General features: G+C 44.9%; 1 protein-coding gene across 1 annotated transcript; it reads right to left on the bottom strand.

Annotated features, from left to right (window-relative positions):
- Nucleotides 1-981: 981 nt before the first annotated feature.
- LOC127656741 (isovaleryl-CoA dehydrogenase, mitochondrial-like) lies at nucleotides 982-18,411 on the bottom strand. The gene is made up of 14 exons (XM_052145216.1): nucleotides 18,369-18,411; nucleotides 17,981-18,054; nucleotides 12,019-12,107; nucleotides 11,858-11,909; nucleotides 7,637-7,642; nucleotides 4,518-4,677; nucleotides 4,219-4,314; nucleotides 3,924-4,054; nucleotides 3,758-3,796; nucleotides 3,579-3,720; nucleotides 3,408-3,493; nucleotides 1,619-1,723; nucleotides 1,435-1,507; nucleotides 982-1,115 (listed from the first exon to the last, which is right to left on the bottom strand). Exons 1-14 carry the CDS (start codon nucleotides 18,409-18,411, stop codon nucleotides 982-984), a joined length of 1,230 nt encoding a protein of 409 aa, XP_052001176.1.
- Between the last annotated feature and the right edge of the window lie 1,808 nt (nucleotides 18,412-20,219).

The raw sequence follows: 20,219 nt of genomic DNA, 5'->3' as shown, positions 1-20,219 counted from the left end.
TTTTCCCATCAATCCAGTTAAAATTCAAATTAAACATAATTCATTTCAAATTCCAACTCTATAATTTGAAAGGAGGCGAATTCTGCTGAACTCTAGTGTATCTTAAAATCATAATCTATATTTTCTTTTTTTTGTTTATGTCATTTAGACGTGTATTACCGGTAGTCATTTGTGGTTGATAGTTTGTGCTGCCTTGCAATGCATCAGAATACAAACCACAAAGAGGATTTGAGTTCTTTATTTTAAATAATTAATAAAACAAACAACATCTACTACATTTTACAAGAATTGATTATCCATAATGTAGGTTTCTGAAAACTTTTATATATAGATAAAATGAATGCAAAAGAATGCTTGAATTTCATGGACTGTAATAAATATGCACTATAAAGCACTTTTCTTCATGAAAGAAAAATGTACATTGTTTACATGTGAGAAGTCAAAAAGTTGAGGAAAAACAGTAAAAAGACAATTACAGACATGAAGACTTCTAGGGGCAAATTAATGGTCTTGGGTGTGTGTGTGCTCTCAAAAGCGCTTTTTTCAACGTGCAATTAGTCTTTCATGAAGAATTCATAGTCTGTCCTTTAAAAATCACTTACAAGTTATACAGTAAATCTCTTGTTAATGCATTGTATTATTGTGAATTTAATGTGCATTTGTTCTTGTGTGTGTGTGTGTGTGTGTGTGTGTGTGTGTGTGTGTGTGTGTGTGTGTGTGTGTGTGTGTGTGTGTGTGAGACCACTCATGTACATACTCCAGAGAGAGTCAAACAGTTTTTGACATCCCAAAAAAAATAAAAGAACACAAATAACCAAGAATCTATTATAGTTTTGCATAATCCCTCTTGAATAAGCACATTAATCCTCATGTGATTTAAAGTGTTGATAAGGATGCCAGAGGATCATTGTGTGACAGTTGTGACACTGCCCCATATTCTGTTGAATTTAATAACCATCACTCATCCGGTAAGTGCGACTTCTATTTGAACATGGCATTGAAGGCCCTGCCAATGACCATCCTTCTAACCTCACTAGTGCCAGCTCCAATCTCATAAAGTTTAGCATCCCTTAGCAAGTGGCCCAATGGGTAGTCAATAATGTAACCATTTCCACCTGTTGAAACAAACAAGAAGTAGGTCAACTAGGTCTTAAACATGAAAACCTATATTTAAAATACAAAACAAAACTACTTTTTAACTCTGTCAACACAGCAGTTAAACTGCATTTATGACTGGTCAAGACAAGTTAGAACAAAGCATCTACTCAATACGTGGCAACTGGTACAATTTTGACTTGTTTGCTGCTTACCCACCCAATAATTCACTGCTGAAACAAGAATGAATGAGGATGAAGAGTTTGACATGACTTTTCTGTAAACTACATCAGGAGCTATTTCTTTCATTTTATGCTGTGCTAACTACTAGGCATTCACCCAGGCATTGAATCCCATTCAAAGCAACTTGAGTCACGTTCTCAGCACAATAAAGGATTACCCCAGCACAGTCCTACAATAACATCACAAATCAATACTGCTACTATGCAGCCTGGAATCGTTGCATGCATTTGTTCCTGACACAAAACATTATGAAACAAAGCAGACAAACAGAAAAACTTACCTTTGCACTGACATGGCCTTTGTCACAAGCACAGGCGACATTGTATAAATACTGCCGACACGAACTAAGCTGTGTGTACATATCAGCCATCTTCCCTTGCATTAGCTTGTGAATTGACAAAAAGAATACATTTTATTACCCAGGTGATGTCTTATGAAGTATTATAAAATCAAGTTAGTAGATGCATTATTTGCAGTCATAACAATCATATCTAATGCCATTTTATTCTGAATTAACTTTCCATTCACCATAACCAAGCTTTCTGCTTGTCAATCATTTTTTACAATGGTTTCCGCCAGATATCGGTCTCAATAAAGCTCAAATGGTTTCTTTGGAGTGCAGGGATTCGGAAAGAGGGGGCGTGTCATGTGGAAATTCTAGAATGGCTAAAATAGTTAAAAGCCCCTTTTAATCAGGATTTTAAAAAAAATCAACATACAGAAGTTAATATTTTTAACACACATCATGCATTTTTGAGTGAAACATATAAAGACTTTTCTTAAGGTTATTCCATTTGACCTGCACAAAACTTGCCTTTTCATAAAAACAATTTTACCTATTAAAAAAGTTTAATATGTGATTTTGTTTATTTATTTATTTTTAATCATATTTGATACATACAGCTTTTAAAGATCAGTTTACATTTTAAATATACACTAACTCATCCTTTATTATTATTTTGTTTTTCTTCACATTTTAGAATAATAGTTAAGTCATTAAAACTGTGGAATAACATAAATGGAACTATGGGAATTATGCTGTGACTAAACCAAATCCAAAATAAATCTTAACTGTGTTATATTTTCAAAGTAGTCACCCTTTGCCTAGAATTTGCAGACATTTTTTTTTATATGTTCTATTTTCTCAACCAGCTTCTTGAGGAATCACCCTGGGATGCTTATTAAACAGTATTGAAGGAGTTCCCATCTATGTCGGGCAATTCAGTCCAAGTCATCCATTTCAAAACCTTTTTTTTATTTTTGAATAAAATATTAGTTTCGTAATAAAATAAATGTATACGTTTTGGAATAAAATGATGATTAAGCGATATACCTCAAAAGCCTCATATTTGATACACACATTTCAATGTGATTTTTCTATAAGATAAATAATGTATGAAAGTTGCTACAATTCAGCAGATACTTATTTGGAAAGATCAGTAACAATTTAAACATTATAGCAAATATTTTACAGCAAAAAGATGTGCATCACAATACTATGGTGGACAGTATGGAAATAATATTTCTGAGTTTGTAATGACATACAAACCATACTACTCTTCCTACTCCTGCCATGTCTATCTAGTAGTATGCCATTCTGAACTCGGCCGAGGTCTTCTACTTTCAGAAAAGCATGGAAATGTCCACCATGAGGGTGTAGACATCTAGTACATTACATACAACATGTTTTTCATTTTGATCATGTTAATCAGTACCGCTGCTCCCTATAAGCAGACTATGCAGTCTGCGTAGGGCACCAACTACCTAGGGGGGCACCATTTTACCCTAAGGGTCACCAGAAAGTCCACCGGCTCTTCGCACCTTCGCATGTTATACGTTATTCAAGGACCCGAAAGCAGTTGCGGAACACAGGTGATCGCTTTGCTTTAATGTGTTTTTATAGAACTAAATAAATCCAGACAATAAATGTAAACTTTGAAACTATGAAGAGTTTAGCTTTGAAAAGAAGTAGTTCTCATTTGTGATGCACCCTCTTAAATCAGCTAATGTTGCAGTGAGACAAACATAAAACATGTAAAAACCTCAAGTTTCATAGACTAAAAGCATACCTGGAAGTGGCCAATTTTCTGCCCAAATGCTTCACGAACATGTACATAGGGAATTGCATGGTCAGCTGCATGATGCTGAAGAATTCAGCATATGAATGGTAAACAATAACTGTTCATGGATCAATATATATCTCTCAGCATGCTATTAGAAATAAATAGAGCAACAATTATCCACAGGTCCAGAAGCCAATACAAGTCTTTCCAGACCCAGTCCACTCATCATGACATATACCCCTTTATTCAACGGGCCCAATATGTTTTCCTCTGAAACGTTTGAAAAATGAAAAGAACATTTACAAATTTGGTTGGATCTCTAACATAATCAAACTCATGTATGCACATTCACGCACCTGGAACAGCTTCTGTGCAGTGCTGAATCCTGGCATACCCTTCAAGAACCGACAGCAAGATGATATGCTTATCTACTGAATATGTCTTACAAAACCAAATAAAAACACCAATAAAAACAAATTAATAATTTATTTATCCAATACAAATCAAATCACCCTCTCTAACCTTCTCTATGATGAAAGCACCAATCCCACGAGCCGTTGCTTCTGGGTTTGTCTTAGCATAAACAATCAGAACATGTCCATCGGGCCTATTCGTAATCCAGAACTTATTACTGTTTAACACACAGTGGTCACCTAAAAAGATGACAGATCAAAGCAAGAAAGATAAGACAACCAATGCAAAATGGATATCTAACCACTTATGTCATGTCTGTGGTGCAGGTGGAACAGCGCTTATTATAGCAGCATACATTGATGAGTAATACAGTAGCATACAGTGTTAACAGAAGGCAAGTCACCTTCCTTTCTCGCTGTCAGTTTCATGGACACCACATCACAGCCAGCGTTGGGCTCACTCATGGCCAAGGCACCCACATGTTCCCCTGTCATCACCTGAACACAGACATAGATGGCAAAGTTTTAGTAGCTCTTCGAAATTACTGACATTCAAATATTTTAATAGCCTGTGTTTACAGCAGGGAAAATTCATATTCCCTAACGTTTTGTCTTATGGCAGAAAATAAATTTTTGGAAAGTTTGTTCTGACACTATAAAAATGTAAAGGACATGTCAATGAAAATGCTTTGTTTTGACTCCTTGAGCATGTACTTCTCCTGTTTCTGGTTTGCATGCCGAACCATCTGATTTATACACAAGTTAGAGTGAGCTCTATAGCTGAGGGCTATAGCAGCTGACACACGGGACATCTCTTCTAAAACAATTACATGATCAAGATAGCCCAATCCCGTTCCACCATACTCCACTGCATACATTAATAAAGAAGAAAAAAATAGATTTTGTCGAAGACACTAGACACTAACATTTTCACCAGATTAAGTGCTTTTCCACCATCGGGCCAAACGGTTCTCAGCATGGTAAATAACAGTTCCAGTAGCATTTCCACTTGAGCACAGTTCAGGGGTGAGTTTCCTGAACAATGACGTAACTCACTGCTTAATCACCACAGTACGATGCATCGTTGGAGAAATTACCTAGTCAAGACTGTTTCCTGAAACCATCCATCGTTTGAACACGTTGGTTCAACAACATAGAGCTGATGTTAATAACGTTTCACAGGGGGTGGAGTAATAACTTCTGTGAATATTAAATTATAAATGCTCCTTTACAAGTACACCAGAAAGTCATTTAATGTGAGAAAGCTTCTGAAGAAAATCTGCATGCACTGTGTATATAAATACACTGCAATAGATTGGTTTCCCTCTACATTAACCTTGGGGTTCCCCCGACGCACTTGAGCACATACACACATGTGTATCTTCAACAGAAACCATGTGAGATAAAGCACTTTCACTTAACAGCCTTTAATCCCTTAAACGGCTGCACTCGCATACGTGATGTTTCAGAGCGCCACTTTCTGCAAAACCCCGGAGTAAACCGTTTTCTTAAATACGTGAAAACTTGGTCAAAGTGTTGACAGAATGAAAGATACTGTATATATAAAATATAGAATATATAGAAGCCTCAGCGAAGTGGAATAATGACACGGCAAACTAACAAGGGAACTGTGCTTCTAACCACAGGTAAAGAGCTGTGTTCGTTGGAACTAGCATTTCAGGAAACACCAAATCGTTGACCTATGCTGGAATTTGTGATCATAGTTGGCTAACAATGCTTCTGGGAAATGCACCCCAGTACAGTTTGATAACTAATTGTTTCCAGCCCTGATTTCTGTGAAGGAAATAGCTGCAGGCATAGCTCCAAAAAGGTGCGTGAGCTCCAAATCGCCATAAAAGATAATATAGGGACCCCCTAACCTAACCCTTTCCCTAACCTAAACCCTTTTGGAGTAACTCCACTCCCTTTTGGAGAAACCCCACCATCTTTTGGAGATTCTGCCCCCAATTGGAGGTCTCCAACCAGCAGCTATACCTACTTGGGACTTCTAAGCAAGGAATGAAAACAGAAACTGAAAACCAAGTCCCTTTCAATTGTTTCACAAAGCAAACTTTGTTTTTAAAATGTTTAATTAAATGATTATTATTATAATTACCATTTTATTATATGATTAATTTCATTCTGATAATTGTTTTTTATGAAACCAAAGTCTAAATGGTTTATTTTAGTAAAGTTTAAGAATTACACCACTTCATGTGTAACGCTTGGTGCCCAAGGAGACGCAGGAGTAGGAACTTTAAATCCTTTAATCATATAAACAGGAGTGGAACCAAACACTAAAGCCTAACATCAACAATTCAAACATTACCGTTCAAGGACTGACAGCTACTAAACGAAACTAGCTGGCATATATACACTTGGAAACTTAATGAGGGAATGGCATACAGGTGGGGATAACAAGAAGTGATTAGGGCAGTGGATACTGGGAAATGTAGTGCAGGAGAAAGCTTCAAATTAAGAGTCCTTGAACAATTAAGTAAACATTTTTATTAAGTAAAAATTACATTTCTCAATTGTTTCCAAGTCTTCACTGAATTATTGTTAGATAAGAAGCATTGATACATATTTGATGCTGCCGGATTCTGACTGAGAACCAGATCTGTAATTAAAACAAAATAATTAAATAACTCTTAAATAGTTCACACTTGGAAGTTGCACATGAACGACACCCCAATTGTAATTACGACTTGGAAACTGTGAGATAATTTTGATACAAGGGTTTCCGAGATGGGAGTCATGGCAAAGGAGACTATTAAGAAAAGTGTTAAAACCTATCATTTACTATGTCATTCACAATGTTATTAGCTTCACCTGTGAGTGGTCATAATGTTTTGGCTCATCGGTGTACATAAATGAATATGCCCAAAACGGCAAGCATTAACAATTAGCTTTATTTAGAAAAATACAGGCCAAAGAGGATGCTAACAGAGGTGGTAATAAATGATTGCACAATCAGGCCAGGAACACACTGAATAAGGAAATTAGAGTGGCTAAAAGAAGATATTCTGAGAAGCTGAAAAACAAGTTTCACAAAAAAAACTAGTTTTCAGCTAACGACTCTGCATCAGTGTGGAGCAGCATGAAAGACATTACTAACTTCAAGAGACCTTCCCCAACACTGTCAGGCCAGGAACACACTGAATAAGGAAATCAGAGTGGCTAAAAGAAGATACTCTGTGAAGCTGAAAAACAAGTTTCACAAAAAAAACTAGTTTTCAGCTAACGACCCTGCATCAGTGTGGAACGGCCTGAAGGACATTACTAACTTCAAGAGACCTTCCCCAACACTGTACAGAACCAACAACTGGCTGACGACTTGATTGTGTTCTACTGTAGATTTGAAAGGCCCAATCTCACACCCCACACCCGCTTTGACTTTCACTTCACACAAATACTAACCCCTCATGCAACCCCCCTCCTCCCCCTCATGATACTCAACGTGCACTTAAGATCTGTGAAGAAGAGGTGTGCCTTGTCTTCCGAAAACAAAAGGAAAGCACAGGGCCCAGATGGCATTTCACCCGCTTGTCTTAGATCCTGTGCTGACCAGCTGGCCCCCATCTTCACACAGATCTTCAATAGATCACTGGAGCAGTATGAAGTTCCATGCTGCTTCAAACGCTCAATCATCATTCCTGTCCCAAAGAAACCAAAAATCACAGGACTGTTGCATCATATCCTGCAACATCTGGACAAACCAAGGACATATGCAAGGATCCTTTAAGTGGACTTCAGTTTGGCTTTCAACAAATTCATCCCAGCTATTCCCCAGACTAAATTACACCAACTCTCTGTTCCCACGTCTATCTGTCAGTGGATTACCAGCTTTCTGACAGAGAGGCACCAGCTAATGAGACAGGGGAATTAACTTCCAACACCTGTGCAGTCAGCACAGGTGCCCTCCAGGGATGTGTGCTCTCCCCAATACACTTCTCTCTGTACACAAATGACTACATCGCTAAGGACCCTCTGTCAAGCTCCTAATGTTTGCAAACGACACCACTGTCATCTGCCTGATCCAGCATAATGATGAGTCTGCATACAGAAGGGAGGTTGAACAGCTGGCTATCTGATGGAGTGAAAACAACCTGGAGCTGAACATGCTCAAAATGGTGGAGATAATTGTGGACTTTAGGAGGGACACCCCGACACTGAGCCCCCCCCAGTGCAGAAATTCAGGTTCCTTATCTGTCACTCACTTGACGTTGTGCCGATGAAGTGGCACTAGGGGTCACTCTTGGGAGCCAAGCGGTCGCTATTCAATGAGCTGAATTCCCATGGCTTCTATTCACTTCTACTGGATTCTTACAGGGCATTACAGCGGCTTCTCCCCCCTCTGCACCCCTGGGCACTTCGGCAGAACAAACTAAAAGAGTATATTCTAAAAGAGGAAAAAAGAGGGTTTAGACCTCTTGTTCGGGGCCCGCGAAGGTGATGAGATCTCGAGCGCAGCATCGGAGAGCGGGCTCGTCCAGTCGGACACGGAAGCCTCAGATGGGCTTCCCCCTCTGGTACGGTCGCCCAGTCACAGGCTGACGCGGAAATGATGGACATGTTTTCCCGGGCAGCCGCGAGCGTCGGGCTAGAGTGGAACCCTCTGCTCTCCCCTGAACCCTTGCAGAGTGATGATTTGTTCCTTGGCCCGCGGCGCCGCTCACAGCCATGCCCCAGCCCAGTCCTTTCTTCCCGGAAGTGCACAAGGAGCTGACAAAGTCGTGGGAGGAACCTTTTACTGGCCGTCCCGAACTTTCAGCTACCCTGCCCTCACTACCATCGATGGTGGGGTGGCCAAAGGGTACTCGGTGATGCCCACAGTGGATGAGGCGCTTGCGGTGCACCTATGCCCGCAGAAAGACGCGTACTTCTACATCTCAATTCCACCTTGACACAGACCCTTCCCATTTGCGTTCGGGGGACGGGCATACCAGTACAAAGTCCTCCCTTTTGGCCTGTCCCTGTTCAGAGGCAGAGGCAGCCCTTCCTCAACTGTCTTGACAACTGGCTAATCCTAACTCACTCTCGGGATGTGTTGCGTGCGCACAGGGACCTGGTGCTCACGCACCTCAGCCGGCTAGGGCTTCGGGTCAACTAGGAAAAGAGCAAGCTCCTCCTGGTTTAGAGAGTCTTTTTTCTCGGCTTGGAGCTGGACTGGAGTGGACGGTGCCGCTCACAAACATCTGTGCACAGTCGGTGCTGACATGTTTGAAGGTGTTCAGACAGAAAACAGCGGTTCCACTGAAACTGTTTCAGAGGCTCCTAGGGCATATGATGTTCTCAGCAGTGGCCCCACTGCTCGGGTTGATACATATGAGATCGCTTCAGCACTGGCTCCAGACTGGAGTCCCGGGATGGGCATGGCACCACGGGACACATCGCGGGCTGGGGTGCTGTATACAACGGGAATGTAGCCACCGGCTCCTGCACAGGCCCGCAGCAATGTTGGCACATCAACTGTCCTGCGGAGGTTCCGGCCAATGATCCAGGGCAAGCATGTGTTGGTTCGGACAGAAAACACGGCAACGCTGGCATATATCAACCTTCAAGATGGTTTACGCTCCTGTTGTATGTCACAACTCCTCCTGGTTTAGTCAGTTGACACATTTTCACTGCTGACCGTCTCCTCCTCTGGAGTCAGCAGCACCTCAAGTCGCTGCGAGCCACTCGCATCCCGGGCGACCTCAACACTACAGCGGATGCGCTGTCACGACAGGTTACCCGCAAGGGAGAGTGGAGACTCCACCTCAGGTGGTCCAGCTGATTTGGAGTCGATTCGGTGAGGCATGGGTAGACCTGTTCGCTTCCCCAGAATCCTCCCATTGCCTGCTCTGGTACACCCTGACCGAGGCACTTCTCGGTATAGGTGGCACACAGCTGGCCCCCTGGACTACGCAAATATGCATTTCCCCCAGTGAGCCTACTTGCATAGACCCTGTGCAAGGTCAGGGAGGACAAGGAGCCTTCCTAGTAGCACCTTACTGGCCCTCCCAGACTTAGTTCTCGAACCTCATGCTCCTCGAGTCAGCCCCCCTAGCGAGTTCCCCTGAGGAAGGACCTTCTTTCTCAGGGACAGGGCACCATCTGGCACCATAACTAAGCCCTGTACTGGGGTAGGTGCTCTGCATGTGCTGGTTCCCCATAGGTATCCCCATACAACTTATATATTCCGATAAATCATTTCCTTGTTGCTAAACTGTGTCTTCCTTGGGCAGTCTATACACTGAGTCTTCCTCTTGGGAGTGTTGACACCCCCCGACGTGGACACTGGTGGTCCCAGTCAGTTGACACATTTTCACTCTTTTTGGGCAGTCGTCTTGTACCTGAGGGGCCGTTAGATGCTCTTTACAGCATTGGGGAAGGTTACGTGTTGGCCTGGTGTGCTGGCTACGAGGCACACAGTAGTCTGCCCGTCTCGCACCGCCAGTTCACGTAACACAGTTCAGCTAGTTGTGGGGTTTTGCATAGGGACCCCTAGTGTCACTTCATCGACACATCATCTCATTCCCTCCATTAGGGAACGGAGGTTACGGAAGTAACAGGACATTCCTGGGCACTACCATGAAGTGGGAGACCCAGATTGTGAAAAAGGCTCAGCAGAGGTTGTACTTTCTTTGCCAGTTGAGGAAGTTCAACCTGCCACAGGAGCTGCTGACACAATTTCACTCAGCAGTCATTGAGTCTGTCCTCTGCACTTCAATAACTGTCTGGTTTGGTTCAGCTACAAAATTGGATATCAGAAGACTACAAAAGACAGTTTGGACTGCTGAGAGGATTATTGGTTGCCCTCTGCCCTCCCTTCAAGAACTGTACACTTCCAGATTGAGGAAAAAGGCTGTAAAAATCAATCTGGACACCATTCACCCTGCCCTCTACCTTTCTGAACTGTTGCACTTTGGCCGACGTTTCAGAGCTCTGAGCACCAGAACCGTCAAGCACAAGAACAGTTTTTCCCTCAGGCTATCCATCTCATAAACAGTTAAAACTGCACCATTGAGTAATAATTATGTGCAATTCACAGTTTAGTCTTTTTATATTTATCCAACACGTGGTACAGTTCAGAGGAAACATCAAATAGGCACTGGTGCTCCTGCCAATGTTCCACTAATCTTTCCTCCATTTCTTCGGTCCAATGAGACTTTCTTGATATCGCAGCCATGCTAGTTGATGTTCTGTTGCAGGTACATCAGGACTCCTCCCACTGAAACTTCCCGTGCCCCATTTCTTGCTCTCTTGTTGGCTGTAGGTCAACGCTGCAGTTGTATTCATTCAAAACATATTTCACATTGCACAATTTGGAATCGCAGATAGGACCAGATATTTAACATCCTATATATCTCGCTGACATCGTCGATGAGTCAGCGCTTCTCTCAAATTGTGTCTTTGATAGTTCATACATTGCGATCTTTGCTCACGGGAGCGAGCTCCAATTTGCCTACAATTTCTGGCTTTTGTCGGCAATCTCCACAAAACTGTGGAGCGAAAATTGGGCTTAAAATCGTGTAGTGTAAAATCGGCATAACTAAACATCGTTGCAGACCAGGTACACCCCTTCATGGCAATGGTATTCCCTGATGGCAGTGGCCTCTTTCAGCAAGATGAAGTGACCTGCCACACTGCACACATTGTTCGGAATGGTTTGAAAATCATGATGAAGAGTTCAAGGTGTTGCCCTGGCCTCCAAATTTCCGTATCTACCACTTCAGAAGTGGAAATTAGCATTATTCCCATAGCATATGAAGGCAGCATTAGTCCCTGTTTCTAAGCATGGGTAGCTAACTGTATTCTGTACAGAGACCTGTTCCTATAGTGATCAGTCACTTGCCCAGCCATTCCATTCTAAACCTGATTTTGCAGCACCACAGTGGAAAAGGAACGGCATGGGTCTGCAATAAAAACCGTTCAGCACGACAGTGGAAAGTCTGCTGTTATTCTGCCCTATTCTGTTATCGGCTGCAATACTGCCTGAATAACAGTTTGAAGCAAGAGTCTATCTAAAGACAACTTGGGCCAATAAATGGTCTAAACTGGAGCAGTGATTTCAAGCAGTCCAAGATCACCCATCTCCTTCCAAAATTCCTAGAGTGAAAAAAAAGCATTCTTTTGAATTACAACACACTCATAATTATTAAAAGAGAATCTACTGAGATTATTTTGTAATAAATAGTTGACATATACAGGAATTTTCCCTCATGCAAGGAAACTCGTTTTTCTTGTCAATTTCATCTGCATGTGGAGTGAGCTTCTCTTGGAAGAATCTCTGGACTGTCTGTCTAAGCTGGAGTTAAAAATAATTGTATATGACAAACACAAGTCAGCCAGTCCACAAACAGAATGGGAGCTGCCAAAATCTTAACAAAAATTACTTGGATGTTGAATGTATGTTTGGAGCATTATGTGTTGTAGACCTCCTGTTTAACACTGCTGAACAAAACATCTAAAACCAGCCTAAGCTGTTTGGCTGGTCCAAGCTGGTTTAAGAAGGTCTTCCAGCCTGGCCAAGCTGTTGATGGCTAGTTTAGCTGGAAGGCAAGCTGGTCTCCCAGCAAAAAAGTGCACAAAATCCCCTATTTACAACCAGCTAAGACCAGCCTACCAACTTAGACTGGGTTTGTTTTGTTTCCAAGCAGGGAAGTGTATGCTGGACCCAAATTATTTTCTCACAGACTTACTAAAATAAAAAAATAAAATTGAATATGGCATCAGAATATATCCTGACCAATTAAAAGACGCCATCCGTTCACACCCCTTTCATCAAGTATGCTAATTATATTGATTTATTTTGCATTTGAATCAGAGAACAAAATACCAGACTACCTTGCATTAAATCATTGACAGGCAATATGCAATTTTACGTGTAAAATTGTTTCTTGCAGTTCATGTGTTGTGTTTGTAATGCAAGGTAACGGAAACGACTTGGTTACTAACGTAACCTCGGTTCCCTGAGAGGAGGGAACGAGTATTGTGTGAGTAGCTTACGCTATGGGAAAACTCCGTTTCTCGAGAAATATTGAAGTCTTTATGTAAAACGCATTGCAGCTGCACAGCAGACAGCAATGAGCGAGGCAGCTCGGTCATTGGCTGTGCTGCGGCAACTTGCTCGAACCAATGATGGGGCGACTCTGAACGCGCGACCAATGAGCGCGCTTCACGCCCACGCGCTCAGAGCCCGCCAAGATTGGCGTGGCTAAGGCTAAGGCACGCTCGCTCCTCAGTGATGGTTCTCAACACTCCGCTGGGGAGGTTCTCTGGAACCCGTTGAGGGGCCATGCATGAAGGGCCCACAGATCGGGGCGGGGATGAAGAATCATCCCGTTGGCCTGCCTGAGGAGGTCCAGCCTCAACGGAATCGGCCATGGGGCAGATTGCATCATCTGCATCAGTTCTGGAAACCACGTCTGGTTCTTCCAGAGTGGGGCTACCAGGAGCACTGCACATTTCACCTCCCTGATCCGACTGATGACCTGAGGTAGCATCGCGATCGGGGGAAAAGCATACAAGGGGCGGCTCGGCCAGACTTGGGCAAGCGCGTCCGTGCTTTTTGAGAAGAAAAGAGGGCAGTGCGCATTTTCCCTGGAGGCGAAGAGGTCGACCTCTGCTTCACCCAAGGTTTGTCATAACCACTGGACCGTCAGCGGGTGGAGAGACCATTCTCCTGGGAGAACCTTGTCTCTGGACAGCATGTCCGCTCCCTGGTTCAGGATGCCTGGCACATGCGCTGCTCTCAGCGAGCGCAGGTTGTGCTGTGACCATAAGATGAGCTCCCTGGCCATAGAGTGCAGGGAGCTCGACCTGAGTCCACCCTGGCGATTTATATACGACACTACCGGCCATGTTGTCCGCTCGACCAGGACGTGTTCAGTATTTCAGGTACGGAAGCAGGGCTCTGAGAGCCAAGGCGACCGCTTCATTTCCAGACAGTTTATATGTAGGCGCTTTTCCGGTTTGACCAAAAACCGGAGACAGGCCTGCCCTCGTAAAGGGCCCCCCATCCTATTTTGGAGGCATCTGTCGTGATCATTTTTCTCCGCGTGTTCACGCCCAGACTCACGCCGGTTTGATACCAGTCGACGGCCTTCCAGGGCGTCAGGGCTTTTATACAGCCGTGATTCGCTCTGATTAAAAAGTGGCCCGAGCGCCACGCGTGAGTAAGGACACGGCTCTTGAGCCAGCGTTGGAGAGGACGCATGTGCAACAATCCTAGCTGGAGTACAGCTGATGCCGAGGCCATGAGACCGAGCATCCTTTGAAATCGTTTGATGGGGGCGTGCGAGCCCGCTCTGAATGATGTAGCAAGGCGCCGAATAGCGAGCGCGCGCTCTGATGAGAGGCGCGCCGTCATCTGCACTGAGTCTAGCACTATTCCCAGAAAAGAGATATTCTGGCTGGGGGATAGCACGCGCTTTGCAAAATTGATTCTCAGACCCAGACATTCTAGATGACTGATAATCCAAGATCTGTGCGTCGTTAACTGACTCTCTGATTGTGCTAGGATTAGCCAATCGTCGAGGTAATTCAGCATTCGCGACTCCCGCTGTCTCAGGGGCGAAAGTGCTGCGTCCATACATTTCGTGAATGTACGGGGGCCAATGATAGGTCGAATGGTAGTACTGTGTACTGGTATGACTGTCCCTCAAAGCTTAATCTCAGAAATGGCCTGTGATGAGGCGCTATCGGAATGTGAAAGTAAGCGTCTTTCAAATCCACTGATAGAAACCAATCCCCGGGGCGAACTTGAGCGAGGATATGTTTGGTCGTTAACATGCTGTAAAAACCCGCCTCGCTCATAGAGGGAGGAACAGTTTCTATAGCGCTCTTCTCTATCAGTTTGAGCACCTCGGTGCGTAGAACATGTGAAACATCTTTCCTCACTTTCGTCTCGACCACCGCTGAAAAGCGGGGTGGTCTGCGAGCGAATTGAAGCGAGTAACTTTCTTATTTTGTTCCTATTATGTTCAAAACCCATTTCGTCATGTCGGGGATTTTTTCTCAGGCTTTTGCTCGCACAGATATGGGCTGAATGCTGGCTGGGGGCGTGTCGCAGTGACGTATGGACCCTGCCGCCGAATTGCCTTGTGCTAACACTGAGCTTACAGCTCTCAGAGGCGCGGGAGCGCGCTGAGCAGCTTTGTTGAGTGCCGAGTGCAGGGGTGCGTGTGAGATTACAGGCACGCACGCTATCTCCGTAATGCTCGCAGCATGAGCTGGAGAAATGTTTGAAACTGCATAGACAGTGTTTACGGGTGGGGGTGCATACATTGTGATTGCGCCACTTTCATAAAGCTTCCCGTTCTTAGCGGGAGTTTTTGTCTCGCGCCGCGATCTGTGATGCTCGCGGCATGGGCCAGAGAACTGTTTGAAACTGTATGGGCAGCGCTTATGGGTGGGGGTGCATATACCGTGAGTCGGCACGCTGCGCCATTTTCATAAAGCCTCCCGCCAGCAGCGGGGTTTTTGGGCATGCATACAGTGTTTGTGTGTAGGGGTGCATGCATGACAGCAGGCACGCAGCATTACCTTTATAGTATTTCCGCTTTTACTGGGGAAGTGTTTATAACTGTGGGAACAGTGCTTGTGTGTAGTGGTGCATACATGACAATAGGCACACGATCTACATTTATGGGGCGTCCAGCTTGAGCTGGGGAAGTATTCGGCACTGTTTGGACAGTATTGATATGTGGGAATGCGCACTTTAGTGTGGACACGTGACCCCTTAGTGACACAGGCAGAAAATGACTCTTTTTGTGATTTCTGCGTGTTGCCGTTAAAACGGCGTTTGATTGCAGGTGAGCGAGTTCTGTGACTGGCCCATTGACTGCTGTACAGACATTTCCAGCCGCTTGTAAGGGGACTGGGTAATGTCTTACACGGTTTGGAGAGAGTGGTCCGGCTTTTGCGAGACGCGCACTCTCTCTCTTTCTTCCTATGGCTAGGAAGGCTTACGAGGCTCCGGGTTCAGCACGATCTTGGGCCGAGGTCCCCGTCGCTCAGGCGGCTGCTTTCGGTTAGCGGAACGCGAGTGGCGTCGAGCTGGGAGACGGGAGGCACCGCCCTGGCTCGCTGCTGCAGCTGAGGCGGTCTCTGGCGGCTCTGTGACGAGCTGGAGCGCTTAGGCAGGAAGTGACGCATAGCCTGCGAATTCTTCTGGGCTTCAGTGAAGCGTTCAGCGAACTCTTTTACCGCCGGTCCGAACAGGCCACTTGGGGCTGATAGGCGCGCCGAGGAATGGCGCCTTATCCGCGCCCTTCATTTCTGTTAGCATCAGCCACAGATGGCGCTCAAGGACAGTCAGGTTAGCCATGGCCCGGCCGATGGATTGGGCGGTGGCCTTTGTGGCTCGCGAGGGCTACATCAGTGGCGCCACGCAGGTCCTTGAAAGCCTCAGGTTCAGGTCCAGATTCGTCCATGGTGCGGAGAAGTTTGGCCTGATAGACCTGCAGAACAGCCATGGAATGAAGCGCTGACGCAGCTTGGCCGGCGGTGGCATATGCGCGACCGGCAAGAGCTGAGGTAGATCTGCAGGGCTTCGAGGGATGAGAAGCTTTGGCTTTCCATCCAGCGGTGGAGGGTGGGCACAGATGGTTGGCCATAGCCTCCTTGAGGGGCGGGGTTCCCTCATAGCCTCTTTCTCTCGCGCCGTCCACCGCGGAGATCGAGGAAGAGAAAGAAGGCTTCAGGCGAGCAGAGTGCAGGGCTTTCCACGACTTTGTGAGTTCGTCGTGAACTTCGGGGAAGAAAGGGGAGGATCTCTGTCGAGGGGCCTGCCGGCGCCCTTGCAGGAACCACTCGTCCAGCCGGCTGCGGGCGGGTTCTTCCAGAGAAGACCAGTCGAGCCCAAGGTCTTCCACGGCTTTGGACAGTATGCGGACGATTTCTGAGTCCATGCTGGTGCCCCTGCTCGTGTCCGCTAGTGTCGACGGCGCGGGGTCGAAGGCCTAGCCCGGCCAGTCGTCGGATGCAGCATCAATGGAAAGGCTGTCATCCTTTTCACCGCCGCCCCTGACGCCCGAACGAGACGAGACCCAGCGCCCGAGGGGCTGGTCTGCCTGCGTGAATAGAACTGGCGGCAGGGAGTCCTCGGGACTGGCCCGGCGTGACGCCACTGAAGTCCGCGTGCTTTAGCGGCCTCCGTGAGCGGCGCTTTTTTGCGCTGCTCGAACAGAGGGGATGGCAGCACGGTGGTAGCAGGCTCGCTCACGGCGAAGGCAGCAAAGCGAAGCGCCAGCTCGGTGAGGCCCAGGGAGTCACATTCGGGCATCCGCCTCGAGTGAGAGCAGCTTCTGCGTGGTCAGGTCCCAGGCAGCGAACGAGATAATGTGACGGTCCCCGCCAGGAAGAGGGCCTCTGCACGAGGCGCAGGTCAAAGGCATTTTCAACAACGCCTGAATTTGCTCTTTACTAAGGACAAAAAGCGTTGCAGAGGCTAACACTTGAAAAGTTATTACTTAGTAAAGGATATAAGGTGATGCGCTGCCGGATGGCGTAAGCAGAAGGCTTTGAAGGCGGCTGAAGGCGCCGGCGTCCTCAGTAGCAGTCCTGCTGTAGGCTTGACGACGGCGGCTAAAAGACTCCAATAATCCAGAGGATCCAACGAAGAGAAGGTCTTTGCTGAAGGAGATTAAATCTAAAGAACTCTCATGACGGGCTCTAATATATAGCCTTAGCCAAGCCAATCTTGGCGGGCTCTGAGCTGCGCTGGGCGTGAAGCGCTCATTGGTCGCTGCTCAGAGTCGCCCGTCATTGGTTCGAGCAAGTTGCCGCAGCACAGCCAATGACCGAGCTGCCTCGCTCATTGCTGTCTGCTGTGCAGCTGCAATGCGTTTGACATAAAGACTTCAATATTTCTCGAGAAACGGAGTTTTCCCATAGCGTAAGCTACTTAAGCAATAGGAGAGACCTCTCGAAAGGGAACAGTGTCTCTGTGTGACAGTTTCTCAGACAATGTGTATGATGCGCTACAGATCAATGACTGGCGACTAAACGAATCAAGTTATCTTATGTCTCTAGAAACGTGTCAAAGTTTATCACGTAATCTAGCCCCCGGTCCGGCTTTTCCCTTCAACACTTTGTGGGTTCATGTGACTTAAACAAGAAACGGTGTCATTTTACGAACGTTTGGCTAACGGTTACGTAACCCGGTGTGTCGGATACCTGCATCTGCTCTTCGGTGAGACAGTTCACGATGACGTCTACTGGAATAGCCCCAGCGCATCCTCGTCGCGAGACTCAAACACACAAAGCTCTCCTGACAGCGAACATTTTGGGATATATCAGTGACAGCCAGAGAACGACAGAGCAATAAATAAAAAAATATGTGCAATCGCACTAGAACAGGTGGAGACTCCAGAGGCACATACGAACTTTAAAAATCCTGTACTGGAAAGAATTCTGCTCTCCTTCTGTTTTGAAAGTAACCTCAACAGACCACTAAAGCTTTACTGACATCTACTGCTAGGAAGTAAAACCCACAGTACAACGTGACGAGAAGACCAGCAAAACAATAGTGATGAAGTGCTTCAATAGAATCGTCATGAGTTACATCCAGCCAGACCATCACACTCAGGACCCTCTCCATTTTGCATACAGACCAAACAGGTCCACAGAGGACGTTGTCAGCACAACAATACACACTGCCCTCACACATTTAAAAAGCAAGGATAGCTATGTTTGAATGCTGTTTATTGACTATTGCTCAGCATTCAACACAGAGATACCATCTAAGCTCATCAACAAGCTTTCCAACATTGGTGTGCCACCCATCCTCTGCAACTGGGTTCTAGATTTTCTAATGGCAGACCCCAGTCTGTTAGAATAGGGAACCATACACCTGGGACAATAACAGTAAACACAGGAACTCCTCAGGGCTGCGTGCTGAGCCCCATGCTCTACACCAGTGGTTCTCAACCTTTTTGACTCCAAGGCCCCCCATTTTCGAAGAATATTTTCAAAGGCCACCTCATGTAGGCTATTAGATATTTATATTATAAAATATATCTATTATGAGATATTTCCTTCAAGAAATGTCTAGAACTCTATATTCTTCATAAAAAGAAAGCTGTCAAAGGTAGTTATTACACTTTTAGCATTTTCAGTAAGTTGAATTCTAATAATTATATTAAAATTATAATGATCTATCATATTTTAAATAATTTTAAGACATCTTGAGGCCCCCCTGGAAGTGTGCTGAGGCACTCTAGTGGGTCCCGACCCCCTGGTTGGGAACCACTGCTCTACACTCTCTTCACTTATGACTTTGTAGCCTCCCAGAACAACACCAACATCATCAAATTCGCTGATGGCACGACCGTCATTGTACTGATAACTGAGGGTGATGCGTCAGTGGATAGGAGGGAAGTGGCTGACCTAGTGAAGTGGTATCAGGACAAAACTCTCTGCCTAAATGTTAAAAAAACAAAGGAGATGATTATTGATCCACGAAGGAGAAGGGGGCAGCACTCAGCACTGCACATTGGCGAGACAGAGGTGGAGAGAGTGAGCACTTTAAAATTCCTTGGTGTTCACATCACTGAAGATCTCACATGGTCTCACAACACTACTAGGGATGCACCGATACCATTTTTTAAAGACCGAGTACGAGTACCGGTATTTTTTTTCTGGTGCTCACAGATACCGATACCGATACCTGTACTTTTTTTGTGAAGTGGCAGTTTTCCGAAGTACAACACAATGAGACTAATGATTTTAGGACAGCTTCTTTATAATTATAAACAACTGTAACTCAAATACATTATGAAAAAAAAAAAACATGATCTGCTTGTCACAAAGTTGTCAAATCACAAACAAATTTCAGTGTCCAATAACCTCCTCTACTAAACCAAGGGCATAATAAAAAAATGAAATAAAAACATCGTCATTTTTTTTTATCTTTCTGTCACAAAGTTGTCCAAAAGCTCCAAACAAATATCACAGAACAAATGTTTATAACATAACACTGTGTAATAATGTAATCACAACCAAGAGTTTAGTAAAATTAAATACAACAGTGTACTGTTTAATCATGGTGAGCAAGTGAGCAACACTATAACCGTAGGAGTAGTGTTCTTAAGAATTAAGCTATATAAGCTAAGGATGTTCCTCACAGCATATGTACAGTAGATTTTTGAAGATGAAAATTCTAAAAGACAGTGGTTCAATAACTGACAGTGGTTGATCATCAAGAATGATGAATTGGGTAAGCATCTCTGTTATTTTTATAGCTCTTGGGTTATCTCTTGGCATTTTCTTTCGTCTTGCTATTGTTTGCTGCAGTGTTTGTTGCTGAGTGCTACCGCTAGCAGCAAATAATCTGTGCTCATTTTTGTGGTTCAATTAAAGATGTTTTATCATATTACTCATATTATATGAGCTAGTTTTTGTTCCTCCTCTTGAT

Source organism: Xyrauchen texanus, chromosome 16, assembly GCF_025860055.1.
Source record: "Xyrauchen texanus isolate HMW12.3.18 chromosome 16, RBS_HiC_50CHRs, whole genome shotgun sequence".
In the NCBI taxonomy this organism is placed as follows: Eukaryota; Metazoa; Chordata; class Actinopteri; order Cypriniformes; family Catostomidae; genus Xyrauchen; species Xyrauchen texanus.
The sequence above is the reverse complement of the archived record's forward strand: the minus strand, read 5'-3'. Positions and strand labels throughout refer to the sequence as shown.